The sequence below is a fragment of the Hyperolius riggenbachi genome, chromosome 11, assembly GCF_040937935.1.
Source record: "Hyperolius riggenbachi isolate aHypRig1 chromosome 11, aHypRig1.pri, whole genome shotgun sequence".
NCBI classification, from domain to species: Eukaryota; Metazoa; Chordata; class Amphibia; order Anura; family Hyperoliidae; genus Hyperolius; species Hyperolius riggenbachi.
In genome coordinates this window covers 5,239,604-5,260,246 of record NC_090656.1, presented here as the reverse complement: position 1 = coordinate 5,260,246, position 20,643 = coordinate 5,239,604, and the positions used below count along the sequence as shown (strand labels likewise).

Sequence of the window (20,643 nt, the reverse complement as noted above, 5' to 3'; positions counted from 1 at the left end):
AATTTTCTAGCTATCAGGAATCTGTGGAGAAACCACTTTATCCGGCCTGCGTAGAGCGAATGCGACAGACTAGGCATGTATAGCCTCGTTTGATACAGGGTCGCAGGCCGCTTATGAATATAGTCTCGGATTTGCGATGCGCCAATCTGGGGCGGAGTCACACAGATTATTAATAATTGGTACATTTCTTGCTCTGAGTCTGTGGGCGGCAACCTGCTGATTAGGAGGTAACCCCGCCTGAAACACACCTACTTTCCAGGTAGTGACAGCCCAAGACTCAGGTCAGTCAAAACTGGTTGCGAGGGACCCCTCCCTCAGTTCTCCAAATTTCATCGACCAGGGAAGTCCAAGCATGCGTTCCACGGAGAACCGCCGCATGCTGTGATTCAAGGACTCCTAACCGGAATGTCTACTTTTAAAACTGGACTCTTTTTCTTCATTCTTCAAATGGACTGCTCAGCATAACTAAGTAAGAATTTTCTGATTTTATTCCCTTTTATTTTTAAGCTCTGTGTTTATATGTTAATTAGTGTATATAACTGTATGTAATGCATTTTTGTTATTAAACGTTTTAAAAATCGTTTAGCGGTTATGACCTGTTGCTGAACATACACAATCGTACCTATTCTCCTGAACTCGCTACCCTGTGTTTAATAGAAGTATAGCTTTATAACCCGCATGCGAGAACCCGGCCCAGATACAACGACCTGACCCAGGTTCCTGCATACTGCTAGGGGTTAATAGAGCGTTCTCCAAGTCCTAGTAATTACAGTAGCGGGCTGTGTAACTCGCTTGGTGGCAGATCTTTGAATTGTATGTGTGTGGTGAATCCGTTAGTGGCAGAACGCTCCCTCCATTAGTCAGTTCATCAAATTGCGAACGCGGGTTACCCTTCGTGATGAACAAATGACTGTGTGAGAGGATTTCTGACGCTGATCGATTTACCCCATCCACAAATCGGCCTTGCGGTCTGTGACATTGTTTGGCAGCTTTTGGGGATTTGTGTATGTTCAGAAAATCAACGGCAACGTTATTTGATTAACCTGCCAGAACAGATCAAAAATCTGTGGTCGATAACCTGTGCATTACCATTTATATAGACTAAACGTGTATCTCAGAGCTCCCCCCCAATCTCTTTTGCTATCCTATCTTTTATTTGGCAAAAATGGCTGCAGCAAGATACAAGAAAATGTCAGTGGCAGACCTAGTAAACTTGTGTGAGGAAAAAGGCATTGTGACTTATAGGAAAAAGAAAGCGCGATTGGTCGAGGACTTTTTGCGACTGAATACCCAGCCGGAGCAGATGCTGGGAGAGCACACTCCTGGTTCAGACGGTGCTGTAACTGGGGCAGAGGGAAGTTAGCGGTTGGAGCAAGGCAACCCACTTCCAGACCCAGAGGAAAACGGGCTGAACCGATCGCTTTAAATGCTGAGGAGCATGGTGGCCGGCAGGAGCCCGTGCATGCAAAACCTTTGTGTGTTCCTGATGCTGGAATGCAACCTGGATTACAAAGGCTGTTGGAGACGAATCCTGAGCTGTACATGCAGATTGTCAGAGAAAATGCTGACCGTGCAGAACACCAGCGCCAGGCGGAAAGGGAAGCCTCAGAACGCCAGGCAGAAAGGGAAGCGGCAGAGCGCCGGTGGCTTGCTGAGAAGGAGGCGGCAGAGAGAGAATCCGCCCGCCGACACGACCTGGAAATGGCCAAACTGCGAGGGCCAGGCCAAAATCCCTTGCAAAGTGCTCCGGAACCTCGGCCCACAGCAGGCCCGTTTGGGACTCCAAAGTTTAAATTCCCAGAAATGGAGAAGGGAACCGACCCGGACACTTATTTACACTCATTTGAAAAGACTTGCCGTCAGCATCATCTGCCCCAGGAGCAGTGGGCGAGATATCTGACACCCAACTTGCGGGACAAAGCGCTTGAGGCGTTTGTGGACTTACCCGCTGAGAAAGACAATGACTATGAGGCGATAAAAGCTGCAATTATCGCCAAATACCAGGTGACCCCAGAGGTCTATCGCAAAAAGTTTCGCTCCCTGCAGAAAGGCCACACCGACTCTTACACCGACCTGGAGAGTCGCCTGCTGACTGTGTTCAGGCAGTGGTCGTGGGGCCTCAAAAAAGACTCTCACCAAGGTCTGGAGGACCTCATCGTGCAGGAGCAGTTGCTGAACTGCTGCACTCCAGATGTCCGGCAGTTTGTCTTGGAGCGGAAGCCTGAATCCGCCAAAGCTGCCGCAGAACTTGCAGACACTTTTGTGGCAACCCGTGTGCCGGACAGCCGCAAACCTCCAGTCCCGAGCTGGAGAGGGGGGAGACCTATGCAACCCAGCTCTCCTCCCCCTGCTAACCGTGGGAATCGGGTCCCACAGCCCCAAAGGCCGGGAGCTGCACCTGCTGCTCATTCGTCTGATGCGACATATGTTCCCAAGTGCTACCAGTGTGGCGATCGAGGACACCTCAAGTCCACCTGTCCAAAGGCAAAGATGACAGCGCCAGGGCCTAGTCAGAGGCTGCCTAGCAACCCCTCTTCCTCCCTATCGGCTCTGGTTGTCGGCCAGGAGGGCACCTATCGCAGCTCTGATAACCATCAGCTTGTACGGGTGAACGACCAGATTGTCACTGGCCTCCGAGATACCGGCGCCGACATCACCTTGATTCGTTCCCACCTTGTTGCGGAGAGGGACATTATCCCTGACAAGCACCTCACCCTCACAGGAGTGGGGGGCACCCTTTCCCACATTGCCCAGGCTCGTGTGGAGATCGACTGGGGTGTGGGGCCCCAAGAGAAAGTAGTCGGCATCTGGGATAATATCCCTGTTCCCGTGTTGCTGGAAACTGACCTGGGCAGGTTAGTGTGGTATTATGAGCCTGCCACCAGCCAACAGGAAACCCCTGCCAACCCTCAGGTACTGTGCACCCTTGGGACTGAACAGGAGAGGGGAGGGGATGTGGTAGTACCTTCTACGGAGGTACTGGGGTTTAATGTACAGCCATCCAATCCTGGCTTTTCTGCTACAGAACGTGACAATGATGCTCTCAATATATGTGTAACTAATGTAAATGATGACAATGATGGTGATGATGTTATACCTGTGTTAGCAGTGACTCGCAGCAGCACTGCTAAGCGCCTGAGCTCGGAGCAAGCAGGAGGCGCTGCAGCCCCCCCTCCTTGCTCCAACCCCAGGGATAGCACCCCTCAACAGCTGGCCACCTATACCAAAGGCCAGCTGGCTGAGACTAACGGTTTTGTTCAGGCACTGAGGGACGATCCCAGTCTGGAGTCGCTCAGAAGGCAGGCCTCTGAGCCACTCGCAGACGGTGCCAGTTTTAAAGTGTACTGGGAAGGTGGGAAGCTGTATAGTGAACCGATACAGCCCACCACAGAGGGGACAGACCTGGATGCCAAGTGGCTTGTGGTACCAAGGGCCTACCGAGGGCATGTGCTGAAAGCTGCACATGACATTCCCCTGGCAGGACACTTAGGGATCCACAAAACATTTGATCGCATTCAACGGCATTTCTACTGGCCTGGAGTTCGGTCAGATGTGACTAATTATTGCCGGTCATGTGCGGTGTGCCAGAAGGTTAAGAAGGGAAGAACCTGCAGGGCTCCTCTTTGTCCGCTGCCAGTCATTGGTGAACCCTTCCAGAGGGTGGCAGTTGACATAATAGGACCCCTGCCCATTCCAAGCAGCTCTGGGAAAAAATACATCTTGACGGTGGTGGATTATGCCACCCGCTATCCAGAGGCTGCCGCACTCTCCTCCCTAAGAGCAGACAAAGTGGCAGATGCGCTACTCGGCATTTTTTCACGAGTAGGCTTCCCTGCTGAGATGCTCTCAGACCAGGGACCACAATTCATGTCTGACCTTATGGGGGCTCTCTGTACGAAAATCCAAATGACGCACATCGTCTCCAGCCCCTACCATCCGCAGACCAACGGCCTCTGCGAGCGATTCAACGGGACGCTGAAGCAGATGCTTTCAACGTTCGTCGAGTCGCAAGGGGGGGACTGGGAGCGATATTTGCCTAACCTGTTATTTGCGTACAGAGAGTTGCCACAGGAGTCCACAGGGTTCTCACCCTTTGAACTCCTGTACGGAAGGAATGTCAGAGGTCCCCTAAAGCTGATCCGGGAGACGTGGCAAGGAAAAGGTGACCCCACCGACTCGTCCGTGATTGATTATGTCCTTAAATTCAGGGACAAAATGGAATCACTCATGGAGGTGGTAACTGAAAACATGGCCCGGGCACAGGCCAATCAAAAAATGTGGTATGACCGCAATGCCAGGGACCGAGCATATGAGGTAAATGACAAAGTGTATGCGTTACTCCCGGTAAAGCATAATAAGCTGCACGCCGCATGGGAGGGACCGTACACTGTAGTGAAGCAGGTAACCCCTGTTACATATTTGGTGAACATGGGAGGTAGAAGGCAAAAAAGCTTCCACGTGAACATGTTGAAGGCCCACAGAGACAGAACGCAGTATGCTTTGCCAGTGTGTAGCCAGCTGGAACCAGGAGAGACAGATCCCCTTTTAGATTTACTGGCCGACACCCGGGGGTTCGAAGGTGGGGTCAATGTCAACCCCCAACTCACCCCCTCACAGAAAGCGCAGCTGCAAGAGGTGTTAGGAAGGCATGGCCAGACGTTCACCAGTACCCCCGGGCGAACCAATCTCGCTGTTCACAGAGTAGACACAGGAGCCCATTCGCCCCTCCGGCAATCTGCCTATCGCATCTCTCCTGAGGTACAGGCAGATATGAAGAGAGAGATAGAGGAGATGTTCGAGTTAGGGGTGATTCAGAAATCCTGCAGTGCATGGGCTGCCCCAGTTGTCCTCGTCCCCAAAAAGGACAAGACAACTCGGTTCTGCATGGATTACCGAAGGCTGAACGCCATCACCACCACTGACGCCTACCCCATGCCTCGCATCGATGAATTGTTGGATAAGCTGGCTGCTGCGAGCTATCTAACGATCATGGACTTGAGCCGGGGGTATTGGCAAATTCCTCTTGCACCCGAAGCGCGGGAAAAATCCACGTTTGTCACGCCATTCGGCCTCTTCGAGTTCACGGTAATGCCGTTTGGCATGAAAAATGCGCCTGCCACGTTTCAGCGGACTGTGAACGACCTGCTGGCAGGGATGCAAGACTTTGCCGTAGCCTACCTGGACGATATTGTCGTGTTCAGTACCACCTGGGATGAACATCTCAATCACTTGTCGCAGGTTCTAGAGAGGCTGTCCTCTGCCAATTTGACAGTTAAACCAAGTAAGTGCCAAGTTGGCATGACAGAGGTACAGTATTTAGGACACCGGGTGGGAGGCAACACCCTGAGACCTGACATTGGGAAGGTTGACGCCATCCTAGCATGGCCTCGGCCTATCACCAAGAAGAAGGTCCAGGCCTTTCTAGGCACAGCAGGCTACTATAGGAAGTTTGTCCCAGCCTATAGTACCCTGGCCAAGCCCCTGACCGATGCCACTAGTAAAAAGCACCCCAAGATAGTCAGTTGGACCCCGGAGTGTGAGGCCGCTTTCCGGGCCTTAAAGCAGGCGCTAGTCAGCGCTCCCGTGCTTCAAGCCCCGGACTTCAGACGTCGGTTCCTGGTGCAAACCAACGCCTCTGACTACGGACTCGGTGCAGTTCTCAGCCAGGTAGACGAGAAGGGCGGGCAACACCCTATCCTCTACCTGAGCAGGAAGCTGCTTCCCCGAGAGGTAGCGTATTCAACCACCGAGAAAGAATGCTTGGCGATCGTATGGGCCCTACAAAAACTACAATCGTACCTGTACGGTCGCTCTTTCACGATCATCACGGATCACAACCCCCTTACCTGGCTGAATCGTGCTGCTGGAACCAATGGCAAACTCATGCGTTGGAGTCTGTCCCTGCAGCAGTATGACTTCACAATCCAGCATAAGGCGGAGAGTCGGCACCAGAATGCCGACGGTCTGTCGCACTGCGGAGAACCCGTTCAGTAGCTAAGCGGCGACTGGTAGGTGGGAGATGTGACGAACATTACGGAAAGTCGTGTGCGCAGGGCCGGATTTCTGGGAAGGCCACCAAGGTCAAGGCCTAGGGCGATAAAAATTAGCAGGGCGCTGGACTTTGAGAGATAAGAGGTCACTTGTCAAAGTAAATCATCTCCCCTGCTTTGCTCTGGTCTGCCTGAATTCCGGAGATCCCTGCATCTCTCTCACTTGTGTAGAGTGTGTTTGAGGACAGTCAGTATGTGTTGTCACCGGATGATTATGTTGTATGTATGATGGTGGGGACATACAAGCTGCTGTGAGAAGTGCCAGCCTGGGTTTAGTAGCAGAACTCTTGAGTTCTGTAAGTTTTTTTCATGCACAAATTCAGAATCACAAACAGGAATCTTCTCTCTCTGCTCTGTCAGATTTATTACTGGTCTGGTCAGCTCTTAAAGACCTGTGACCTGTTGAATTTATGGTTTGTTTGTTTTTTCCTAGGGAATGACCACAGCATTCTCTTTGCTACAGCTTAACTCTTTCCTGACTCATTTTAGAAGAGCATTGTACTTTGCTAGCTATCAGTGAAACAGGATGGCAATTGTATTACATTTATTTATATTTGCAAAACAAACTATGCATCTCCTTCTGATGCTGAACGTATATATAGTTGTGTGCTTTAACATCTTGTTAGTATAAAGTCTACAAACATATACAAAGTCTGAAGAAGCCAAAGGCTCACTTTTTTATTTACAGTTAGCCAATAAATGTTATCATTCTGTTTTAATAACTTCAAAACTTCCTACTGACTCATCTGTCCTTCCTTGCCTTGCCCTAACTAAGTACTATTTAAAGGGAAGGTTCAAGCAAAATAAAAAAATGAGTTTCACTTACCTGGGGCTTCTCCCAGCCCCCTGCAGCCATCATGTGCCCTCGCAGTCACTCACTGCTGCTCCAGTCCCCCGCTGGCAGCTTGCCGACCTCGGAGGTCGGCGGGACGCATTGCGTACATTTTTACGCATCCCCGCTAGTGCAGGAACATTAACACATACAATTTACGCATAACTGGTTTAATGCGTAAAAAATTACGCATTGAACTAGTAATGCGTAAAAATGTATGTGTTAATGTTCCTGCACTAGCGGGAATGCGTAAAAATGTACGCAATGCGTCCCGCCGACCTCCGAGGTCGGCAAGCTGCCAGCGGGGGACTGGAGCAGCAGTGAGTGTCTGCGAGGGCACAGGATGGCTGCAGGGGGCTGGGAGAAGCCCCATATAAGTGAAACTCATTTTTTTATTATGCTTGGACCTTCCCTTTAAAGCACATCTATGTCAGCATGTGTAGTTTTAGATCTTCTACTCACATGTTCTCTGTTTTGGATGAGCTTCTTTCAATAGTGCTGCCCTGTGACCTGTTTGTGGCTCTGACTGTCTGTAGCCAGTCACACAGAGGACAAAGAAGCAGCACATGCTCTGGCTACTCCCGCTCCCTGTCACCTGTCTGTGGCTCTGATTGTAGCCAGTCACACAGAGGACAAAGAAGCAGCACATGCTCTGGCTACTCGTGCTCCTTGCAATTTAGCACTCAGATGTGCACAGCAGCCGAGGCCGGGAATGCTTTGGGCATGCACTGTTTCTTTGCCAAATGAGAGGCAGAGCAGCAAAATGGAGGGGAGCTTATTCAAACCAGTTATTGCTACTCAGAGGGTTGGAGAGAATTTGATGGGGGGGGGGGGGGGGGGGGGGGGGAGAGGGGCTGTTGGTGTCAGCTGGCATAGGGCACTTGGAAGTACAAATCCGGCCCTGCGTGCGTAATCGCAACGATTTTCGTATGGTCCAGCCATTACTGTCAGTGTTGTGTAACTGTACAAAAAAATGCCCTTCCTTTCTTTTTCCCCCTCTGAGAGCATTGCAGAGAGTACATTAACCTTCCCCCCACATCCTGTGTCAGGAAAGAATGTCACAAGTGGCTAACTCCCCTGCCGAGAAGCCATTTGGTCACCCAGCTCATGTTCCCCAAGCCAGCTCAAACTGGTTGAAATTCAAAATTCCCTCCCAAACTCATAAGCTTCAGACAAAGAGAACTTTATGTATTAATAATTCAAAATGAGGTTGGCACAGCAAGACAAAAATTACATTTCCTGATACCTAGGAATCAGTTCTATCCTACACAGGAAGTGCACTTTTCTAGCTATCAGGAATCGGTAGAGAATCCACTTTATCCGGCCTGCGTAGAGCGAATGTGACAGACTAGGCATGTATAGCCTCGTTTAATACAGGGTCGCAGGCTGCTTCTGAATATAGTCTCGGATTTGCAATGCGCCAATCCGGGGCGGAATTACACAGATTATTAATAATCGGTACATTTCTTGCTCTGAGTCTGGAGGCGGCAACCTGGCTGCCAGGAGGTAACCCTGCCTTAAACACACCTACTTTCCAGGTAGTGAGAGCCCCAAACTCAGGTCAGTCAAAAGTGTTTGCGAGGAACTCCTCCCTCAGTTCTTCAATTTCCATCGACCAGGGAAGTCCAGACATGTGCTCAAGGAGAACCGGGCGCATGTTGTGTACAAAGGACTTTTAACCTGAATGCCTACCTTTAAACTGGACTATTTTCTTCATGCTTCAAATGGACTGCTCAGCTAGCTAAGTAAGAATTTTCTGATTTTATTCCTTTTTATTTTTAAGCTCTGTGTTTATATGTTAATAGGTGTATATAACTGTATGTAATGCATTTTTGTTATTAAACGTTTAAAAATCATTTAGCGGTTATGACCTGTTGCTGAACATACACATTCGTACCTATTCTCCTGAAATCGCTACCCTGTGTTTAATAGAAGTATACACTTAGGACCTGTATGCGAGAACCCGGCCCAGACATAACGATCTGACCCAGATTCTTGCATACTGCTAAGGGTTAATAGAGCGTTCTCGAAGTCCTAGTAAAATTACAGTAGCGGGCTGTGTAACTCGCTTGGTGGCAGATCTTTGAATTGTATGTGTGAGGTGAATCGGTTGGTATCAGAACGCTCCCTTCGCGAGTCAGTTCATCAAATTGCGAACGCGGGTTACCCTTCGTGATGAACAAATGACGGTGTGAGAGGATTTCTGACGCTGATCGATTTACCCCATCCGCAGACCGGGCCTAGTGGTCTGTGACACCCTGAACCCTAGTTTTTCACAGGTTTTCTACAGATAAGGATCCCACCAGCAGTGGTGCTCTTCCAATATTCGGGTATCTCAACTACCCAGATAATCCGAACTTTTTCAGCAATCCGAACCCGGATTTGGATTCTGGATATCTGTTAAAATCCGAATAGCATTATCGGAGATAACTCGGATATCTATCTGAAATCCGGATATCCGGTCGGAAACATAGTTCTGATATTCGAGCAGAAGGTTTTCAGGCTGCACTTGCAGTTGGGGAGAGGGAGGAGGAGCCTCTGCCCCCCCCCCCCCCCTGCAATGGCGGAGGTTGCAGGGGTTATTGCTATGCCCATGAGTGTAACCCATGTTGGGTATGGGTAGCCTTTCACCCAAATCCCACAGGTCTTCCTCCAAATCACTGTGAGTTTTTCCGAGTTAATATTTACTGCCTGGGTCCTGTTGTAACCATTGGACTGGTGTTAGGTGGGAAGCTTTTTGTTATGATGACACTTTGTGCTGGAAAGATGCTGCGTAGACGGAACTGACAGATTAGCCAATCATTTACTTTGGCTTCATGAAACAAGTCGACCATCTGGAGTCGTGTTCACTGTAAGCGGCAGCGTTCAGCAAAATCTGTCCTTGCCTCCTGTGTCTCCCACACATGAGAATGCTAAGCGCCTGGACCAGTCCTCCGGGATGGTGCATTGCAGTACTCTGCGGCGTCTTTCTGCCCTCCGCTCAGGCGTTCTGGCTGCTCGACGTCCTTTTTCCTCCCGGTTACACCCCGAAAGTGTCTCCGAGCAACAACAGCCACCCGGTGGTGTTAGGTAAGAGATTACTGTTTGTTTTCAAAACATTTTTATTAGCGAAAGACTAGGTTAAAGGGAACCTTAACCGAGCTGAGAAAGTTTCACCTACCTGGGGTTTCCCCCAGATGTCCTGTGCGCGGTCTCAAACTAATCCTCCGGTCCCCGCTGGCAGCTAGTTTCGTTTTTGGCAGTGCGCATGCGCAGTACTCGATCATGCTCCCGCTGCTGTGGCCGTTCTGCACAGGCGCAGAACGCATGTTGCGCGTACGTATGCTATATTAATACATAATAATAATATGGTAGGACATTAGACTATGACTATGGTAGGATTAGATTGTGAGCTCCTCTGAGGACAGTCAGTGACATGACTATGTACTCTGTAATGTGCTGCAGAAGATGTCAGTGCTATATAAATACATAATAATAATATGGTAGGACATTAGACTATGACTATGGTAGGATTAGATTGTGAGCTCCTTTGAGGACAGTCAGTGACATGACTATGTACTCTGTAATGTGCTGCAGAAGATGTCAGTGCTATATAAATACATAATAATAATATGGTAGGACATTAGACTATGACTATGGTAGGATTAGATTGTGAGCTCCTTTGAGGACAGTCAGTGACATGACTATGTACTCTGTAATGTGCTGCAGAAGATGTCAGTGCTATATAAATACATAATATTTAATATGGTAGGACATTAGACTATGACTATGGCAGGATTAGAGTGTGAGCTGAGCTCCTCTGAGGACAGTCAGTGACATGACTATGCACTCTGTTATGTGCTGCAGAAGGTGTCAGTGCTATATAAATACATAATAATAATATGGCAGGACATTACACTATGACTATGGTAGGATTAGACTGTGAGCTCCTATGAGGACAGTCAGTGACATGACTATGTACTCTGTACAGTGCTGCAGAAGATGTCAGTGCCATATAAATACATAATAATAATATGGTAGGACATTAGACTATGACTATGGTAGGGATTAGATTGTGAGCTCCTCTGAGGACAGTCAGTGACATGACTGTGTACTCTGTAATGTGCTGCAGAAGATGTCAGTGCTATATAAATACATAATAATAATATGGTAGGACATTAGACTATGACTATGGTAGGATTCGATTGTGAGCTCCTTTGAGGACAGTCAGTGACATGACTATGTACTCTGTAATGTGCTGCAGAAGATGTCAGTGCTATATAAATACATAATAATAATATGGTAGGACATTAGACTATGACTATGGTAGGATTACATTGTGAGCTCCTTTGAGGACAGTCAGTGACATGACTATGTACTCGGTAATGTGCTTCAGAAGATTTCAGTGCTATATAAATACATAATAATAATATGGTAGGACATTAGACTATGACTATGGTAGGATTAGATTGTGAGCTCCTCTGAGGACAGTCAGTGACATGACTATGTACTCTGTAATGTGCTGCAGATGATGTCAGTGCTATATAAATACATAATAATATGGTAGGACATTAGACTATGACTATGGCAGGATTAGCGTGTGAGCTGAGCTCCTCTGAGGACAGTCAGTGACATGACTATGCACTCTGTAATGTGCTGCAGAAGGTGTCAGTGCTATATAAATACATCATAATAATATGGTAGTAGGACATACGACTATCACTTTGGCAGGGTTAGATTGTGAGCTCCTCTGAGGACAGTCAGTGACATGGCTATGTACTCTGTAATGTGCTGCAGAAGATGTCAGTGCTATATAAATACATCATAAAAATATGGCAGGACATTACACTATGACTATGGTAGGATTAGACTGTGAGCTCCTCTGAGGACAGTCAGTGACATGACTATGTACTCTGTACAGTGCTGCAGAAGATGTCAGTGCTATATAAATACATAATAATAATATGGTAGGACATTAGACTATGACTATGGTAGGATTAGATTGTGAGCTCCTTTGAGGACAGTCAGTGACATGACTATGTACTCTGTAAAGTGCTGTAGGAGATGTCAGTGCTATATAAATACATAATAATAATATGGTAGGACATTACACTATGACTATGGTAGGATTACATTGTGAGCTCCTCTGAGGACAGTCAGTGACATGACTATGTACTCTGTAATGTGCTGCAGGAGATGTCAGTGCTATATAAATACATAATAATAATATGGTAGGAGATTAGACTATGACTATGGTAGGATTAGAGTGTGAGCTCCTCTGAGGACAGTCAGTGACATGACTATGTACTCTGTAATGTGCTGCAGGAGATGTCAGTGCTATATAAATACATAATAATAATATGGTAGGACATTAGACTATGACTATGGTAGGATTAGTTTGTGATCTCCTCTGAGGACAGTCAGTGACATGACTATGTTCTCTGTAATGTGCTGCAGAAGATGTCAGTGCTATATAAATACATAGTAATAATAATATGGTAGGACATTAGACTATGACTATGGTAGGATTAGAGTGTGGGCTCCTCTGAGGACAGTCAGTGACAGGACTATGTACTCTGTAAAGTGCTGCAGGAGATGTCAGTGCTATATAAATACATAATAATAATATGGTAGGACATTAGACTATGACTATGGTAGGATTACATTGTGAGCTCCTCTGAGGACAGTCAGTGACATGACTATGTACTCTGTAATGTGCTGCAGGAGATGTCAGTGCTATATAAATACATAATAATAATATGGTAGGACATTAGACTATGACTATGGTAGGATTAGAGTGTGAGCTCCTCTGAGGACAGTGAGTGACAGGACTATGTACTCTGTAAAGTGCTGCAGGAGATGTCAGTGCTATATAAATACATAATAATAATATGGTAGGACATTAGACTATGACTATGGTAGGATTAGAGTGTGAGCTCCTCTGAGGACAGTCAGTGACATGACTATGTACTCTGTAAAGTGCTGCAGGAGATGTCAGTGCTATATAAATACATAATAATAATATGGTAGGACATTAGACTATGACTATGGTAGGATTAGAGTGTGAGCTCCTCTGAGGACAGTCAGTGACATGACTATGTACTCTGTAATGTGCTGCAGGAGATGTCAGTGCTATATAAATACATAATAATAATATGGTAGGACATTAGACTATGACTATGGTAGGATTAGAGTGTGAGCTCCTCTGAGGACAGTCAGTGACAGGACTATGTACTCTGTAAAGTGCTGCAGGAGATGTCAGTGCTATATAAATACATAATAATAATATGGTAGGACATTACACTATGACTATGGTAGGATTACATTGTGAGCTCCTCTGAGGACAGTCAGTGACATGACTGTGTACTCTGTAATGTGCTGCAGAAGATCTCAGTGCTATATAAATACATAATAATAATATGGTAGGACATTACACTATGACTATGGTAGGATTAGATTGTGAGCTCCTCTGAGGACAGTCAGTGACATGACTATGTACTCTGTAATGTGCTGCAGAAGATGTCAGTGCTATATAAATACATAATAATAATATGGTAGGACATTAGACTATGACTATGGTAGGATTAGAGTGTGAGCTCCTCTGAGGACAGTCAGTGACATGACTATGTACTCTGTATATGCTGCAGGAGATGTCAGTGCTATATAAATACATAATAATAATATGGTAGGACATTAGACTGTGACTATGGTAGGATTCGATTGTGAGCTCCTTTGAGGACAGTCAGTGACATGACTATGTACTCTGTAATGTGCTGCAGAAGATGTCAGTGCTATATAAATACATAATAATAATATGGTAGGACATTAGACTATGACTATGGTAGGATTACATTGTGAGCTCCTTTGAGGACAGTCAGTGACATGACTATGTACTCGGTAATGTGCTTCAGAAGATTTCAGTGCTATATAAATACATAATAATAATATGGTAGGACATTAGACTATGACTATGGTAGGATTAGATTGTGAGCTCCTCTGAGGACAGTCAGTGACATGACTATGTACTCTGTAATGTGCTGCAGATGATGTCAGTGCTATATAAATACATAATAATATGGTAGGACATTAGACTATGACTATGGTAGGATTAGCGTGTGAGCTGAGCTCCTCTGAGGACAGTCAGTGACATGACTATGCACTCTGTAATGTGCTGCAGAAGGTGTCAGTGCTATATAAATACATCATAATAATATGGTAGTAGGACATACGACTATCACTTTGGCAGGGTTAGATTGTGAGCTCCTCTGAGGACAGTCAGTGACATGGCTATGTACTCTGTAATGTGCTGCAGAAGATGTCAGTGCTATATAAATACATCATAAAAATATGGCAGGACATTACACTATGACTATGGTAGGATTAGACTGTGAGCTCCTCTGAGGACAGTCAGTGACATGACTATGTACTCTGTACAGTGCTGCAGAAGATGTCAGTGCTATATAAATACATAATAATAATATGGTAGGACATTAGACTATGACTATGGTAGGATTAGATTGTGAGCTCCTTTGAGGACAGTCAGTGACATGACTATGTACTCTGTAAAGTGCTGCAGGAGATGTCAGTGCTATATAAATACATAATAATAATATGGTAGGACATTAGACTATGACTATGGTAGGATTAGAGTGTGAGCTCCTCTGAGGACAGTCAGTGACATGACTATGTACTCTGTAATGTGCTGCAGGAGATGTCAGTGCTATATAAATACATAATAATAATATGGTAGGAGATTAGACTATGACTATGGTAGGATTAGAGTGTGAGCTCCTCTGAGGACAGTCAGTGACATGACTATGTACTCTGTAATGTGCTGCAGGAGATGTCAGTGCTATATAAATACATAATAATAATATGGTAGGACATTAGACTATGACTATGGTAGGATTAGTTTGTGATCTCCTCTGAGGACAGTCAGTGACATGACTATGTTCTCTGTAATGTGCTGCAGAAGATGTCAGTGCTATATAAATACATAGTAATAATAATATGGTAGGACATTAGACTATGACTATGGTAGGATTAGAGTGTGAGCTCCTCTGAGGACAGTCAGTGACAGGACTATGTACTCTGTAAAGTGCTGCAGGAGATGTCAGTGCTATATAAATACATAATAATAATATGGTAGGACATTAGACTATGACTATGGTAGGATTACATTGTGAGCTCCTCTGAGGACAGTCAGTGACATGACTATGTACTCTGTAATGTGCTGCAGGAGATGTCAGTGCTATATAAATACATAATAATAATATGGTAGGACATTAGACTATGACTATGGTAGGATTAGAGTGTGAGCTCCTCTGAGGACAGTGAGTGACAGGACTATGTACTCTGTAAAGTGCTGCAGGAGATGTCAGTGCTATATAAATACATAATAATAATATGGTAGGACATTAGACTATGACTATGGTAGGATTAGAGTGTGAGCTCCTCTGAGGACAGTCAGTGACATGACTATGTACTCTGTAAAGTGCTGCAGGAGATGTCAGTGCTATATAAATACATAATAATAATATGGTAGGACATTAGACTATGACTATGGTAGGATTAGAGTGTGAGCTCCTCTGAGGACAGTCAGTGACATGACTATGTACTCTGTAATGTGCTGCAGGAGATGTCAGTGCTATATAAATACATAATAATAATATGGTAGGACATTAGACTATGACTATGGTAGGATTAGAGTGTGAGCTCCTCTGAGGACAGTCAGTGACAGGACTATGTACTCTGTAAAGTGCTGCAGGAGATGTCAGTGCTATATAAATACATAATAATAATATGGTAGGACATTACACTATGACTATGGTAGGATTACATTGTGAGCTCCTCTGAGGACAGTCAGTGACATGACTGTGTACTCTGTAATGTGCTGCAGAAGATCTCAGTGCTATATTATATAAATACATAATAATAATATGGTAGGACATTACACTATGACTATGGTAGGATTAGATTGTGAGCTCCTCTGAGGACAGTCAGTGACATGACTATGTACTCTGTAATGTGCTGCAGAAGATGTCAGTGCTATATAAATACATAATAATAATATGGTAGGACATTAGACTATGACTATGGTAGGATTAGAGTGTGAGCTCCTCTGAGGACAGTCAGTGACATGACTATGTACTCTGTATATGCTGCAGGAGATGTCAGTGCTATATAAATACATAATAATAATATGGTAGGACATTAGACTGTGACTATGGTAGGATTCGATTGTGAGCTCCTTTGAGGACAGTCAGTGACATGACTATGTACTCTGTAATGTGCTGCAGAAGATGTCAGTGCTATATAAATACATAATAATAATATGGTAGGACATTAGACTATGACTATGGTAGGATTACATTGTGAGCTCCTTTGAGGACAGTCAGTGACATGACTATGTACTCGGTAATGTGCTTCAGAAGATTTCAGTGCTATATAAATACATAATAATAATATGGTAGGACATTAGACTATGACTATGGTAGGATTAGATTGTGAGCTCCTCTGAGGACAGTCAGTGACATGACTATGTACTCTGTAATGTGCTGCAGATGATGTCAGTGCTATATAAATACATAATAATATGGTAGGACATTAGACTATGACTATGGCAGGATTAGCGTGTGAGCTGAGCTCCTCTGAGGACAGTCAGTGACATGACTATGCACTCTGTAATGTGCTGCAGAAGGTGTCAGTGCTATATAAATACATCATAATAATATGGTAGTAGGACATACGACTATCACTTTGGCAGGGTTAGATTGTGAGCTCCTCTGAGGACAGTCAGTGACATGGCTATGTACTCTGTAATGTGCTGCAGAAGATGTCAGTGCTATATAAATACATCATAAAAATATGGCAGGACATTACACTATGACTATGGTAGGATTAGACTGTGAGCTCCTCTGAGGACAGTCAGTGACCTGACTATGTACTCTGTACAGTGCTGCAGAAGATGTCAGTGCTATATAAATACATAATAATAATATGGTAGGACATTAGACTATGACTATGGTAGGATTAGATTGTGAGCTCCTTTGAGGACAGTCAGTGACATGACTATGTACTCTGTAAAGTGCTGTAGGAGATGTCAGTGCTATATAAATACATAATAATAATATGGTAGGACATTACACTATGACTATGGTAGGATTACATTGTGAGCTCCTCTGAGGACAGTCAGTGACATGACTATGTACTCTGTAATGTGCTGCAGGAGATGTCAGTGCTATATAAATACATAATAATAATATGGTAGGAGATTAGACTATGACTATGGTAGGATTAGAGTGTGAGCTCCTCTGAGGACAGTCAGTGACATGACTATGTACTCTGTAATGTGCTGCAGGAGATGTCAGTGCTATATAAATACATAATAATAATATGGTAGGACATTAGACTATGACTATGGTAGGATTAGTTTGTGATCTCCTCTGAGGACAGTCAGTGACATGACTATGTTCTCTGTAATGTGCTGCAGAAGATGTCAGTGCTATATAAATACATAGTAATAATAATATGGTAGGACATTAGACTATGACTATGGTAGGATTAGAGTGTGAGCTCCTCTGAGGACAGTCAGTGACAGGACTATGTACTCTGTAAAGTGCTGCAGGAGATGTCAGTGCTATATAAATACATAATAATAATATGGTAGGACATTAGACTATGACTATGGTAGGATTACATTGTGAGCTCCTCTGAGGACAGTCAGTGACATGACTATGTACTCTGTAATGTGCTGCAGGAGATGTCAGTGCTATATAAATACATAATAATAATATGGTAGGACATTAGACTATGACTATGGTAGGATTAGAGTGTGAGCTCCTCTGAGGACAGTGAGTGACAGGACTATGTACTCTGTAAAGTGCTGCAGGAGATGTCAGTGCTATATAAATACATAATAATAATATGGTAGGACATTAGACTATGACTATGGTAGGATTAGAGTGTGAGCTCCTCTGAGGACAGTCAGTGACATGACTATGTACTCTGTAAAGTGCTGCAGGAGATGTCAGTGCTATATAAATACATAATAATAATATGGTAGGACATTAGACTATGACTATGGTAGGATTAGAGTGTGAGCTCCTCTGAGGACAGTCAGTGACATGACTATGTACTCTGTAATGTGCTGCAGGAGATGTCAGTGCTATATAAATACATAATAATAATATGGTAGGACATTAGACTATGACTATGGTAGGATTAGAGTGTGAGCTCCTCTGAGGACAGTCAGTGACAGGACTATGTACTCTGTAAAGTGCTGCAGGAGATGTCAGTGCTATATAAATACATAATAATAATATGGTAGGACATTACACTATGACTATGGTAGGATTACATTGTGAGCTCCTCTGAGGACAGTCAGTGACATGACTGTGTACTCTGTAATGTGCTGCAGAAGATCTCAGTGCTATATAAATACATAATAATAATATGGTAGGACATTACACTATGACTATGGTAGGATTAGATTGTGAGCTCCTCTGAGGACAGTCAGTGACATGACTATGTACTCTGTAATGTGCTGCAGAAGATGTCAGTGCTATATAAATACATAATAATAATATGGTAGGACATTAGACTATGACTATGGTAGGATTAGAGTGTGAGCTCCTCTGAGGACAGTCAGTGACATGACTATGTACTCTGTATATGCTGCAGGAGATGTCAGTGCTATATAAATACATAATAATAATATGGTAGGACATTAGACTGTGACTATGGTAGGATTCGATTGTGAGCTCCTTTGAGGACAGTCAGTGACATGACTATGTACTCTGTAATGTGCTGCAGAAGATGTCAGTGCTATATAAATACATAATAATAATATGGTAGGACATTAGACTATGACTATGGTAGGATTACATTGTGAGCTCCTTTGAGGACAGTCAGTGACATGACTATGTACTCGGTAATGTGCTTCAGAAGATTTCAGTGCTATATAAATACATAATAATAATATGGTAGGACATTAGACTATGACTATGGTAGGATTAGATTGTGAGCTCCTCTGAGGACAGTCAGTGACATGACTATGTACTCTGTAATGTGCTGCAGATGATGTCAGTGCTATATAAATACATAATAATATGGTAGGACATTAGACTATGACTATGGTAGGATTAGCGTGTGAGCTGAGCTCCTCTGAGGACAGTCAGTGACATGACTATGCACTCTGTAATGTGCTGCAGAAGGTGTCAGTGCTATATAAATACATCATAATAATATGGTAGTAGGACATACGACTATCACTTTGGCAGGGTTAGATTGTGAGCTCCTCTGAGGACAGTCAGTGACATGGCTATGTACTCTGTAATGTGCTGCAGAAGATGTCAGTGCTATATAAATACATCATAAAAATATGGCAGGACATTACACTATGACTATGGTAGGATTAGACTGTGAGCTCCTCTGAGGACAGTCAGTGACATGACTATGTACTCTGTACAGTGCTGCAGAAGATGTCAGTGCTATATAAATACATAATAATAATATGGTAGGACATTAGACTATGACTATGGTAGGATTAGATTGTGAGCTCCTTTGAGGACAGTCAGTGACATGACTATGTACTCTGTAAAGTGCTGCAGGAGATGTCAGTGCTATATAAATACATAATAATAATATGGTAGGACATTAGACTATGACTATGGTAGGATTAGAGTGTGAGCTCCTCTGAGGACAGTCAGTGACATGACTATGTACTCTGTAATGTGCTGCAGGAGATGTCAGTGCTATATAAATACATAATAATAATATGGTAGGAGATTAGACTATGACTATGGTAGGATTAGAGTGTGAGCTCCTCTGAGGACAGTCAGTGACATGACTATGTACTCTGTAATGTGCTGCAGGAGATGTCAGTGCTATATAAATACATAATAATAATATGGTAGGACATTAGACTATGACTATGGTAGGATTAGTTTGTGATCTCCTCTGAGGACAGTCAGTGACATGACTATGTTCTCTGTAATGTGCTGCAGAAGATGTCAGTGCTATATAAATACATAGTAATAATAATATGGTAGGACATTAGACTATGACTATGGTAGGATTAGAGTGTGAGCTCCTCTGAGGACAGTCAGTGACAGGACTATGTACTCTGTAAAGTGCTGCAGGAGATGTCAGTGCTATATAAATACATAATAATAATATGGTAGGACATTAGACTATGACTATGGTAGGATTACATTGTGAGCTCCTCTGAGGACAGTCAGTGACATGACTATGTACTCTGTAATGTGCTGCAGGAGATGTCAGTGCTATATAAATACATAATAATAATATGGTAGGACATTAGACTATGACTATGGTAGGATTAGAGTGTGAGCTCCTCTGAGGACAGTGAGTGACAGGACTATGTACTCTGTAAAGTGCTGCAGGAGATGTCAGTGCTATATAAATACATAATAATAATATGGTAGGACATTAGACTATGACTATGGTAGGATTAGAGTGTGAGCTCCTCTGAGGACAGTCAGTGACATGACTATGTACTCTGTAAAGTGCTGCAGGAGATGTCAGTGCTATATAAATACATAATAATAATATGGTAGGACATTAGACTATGACTATGGTAGGATTAGAGTGTGAGCTCCTCTGAGGACAGTCAGTGACATGACTATGTACTCTGTAATGTGCTGCAGGAGATGTCAGTGCTATATAAATACATAATAATAATATGGTAGGACATTAGACTATGACTATGGTAGGATTAGAGTGTGAGCTCCTCTGAGGACAGTCAGTGACAGGACTATG

At 44.2% G+C, this 20,643-nt stretch overlaps 2 protein-coding genes across 3 annotated transcripts in view; one reads left to right on the top strand and one right to left on the bottom strand.

The window, feature by feature from the left end:
- The window catches only part of LDHD (lactate dehydrogenase D), a 324,776-nt gene that overhangs the window by 48,051 nt on the left and 256,082 nt on the right, over positions 1–20,643 (bottom strand). The window lies entirely within an intron of this gene.
- Positions 9,734–20,643, top strand: part of LOC137538760 (phosphatidylcholine-sterol acyltransferase-like) — a 71,430-nt gene continuing 60,520 nt past the window's right edge. The window contains exon 1 of the mRNA XM_068261070.1: positions 9,734–9,951. Coding sequence (XP_068117171.1) covers positions 9,786–9,951 — 166 coding nt within the window. The 5' untranslated portion in view covers positions 9,734–9,785. The remainder of the gene's footprint in view (positions 9,952–20,643) is intronic.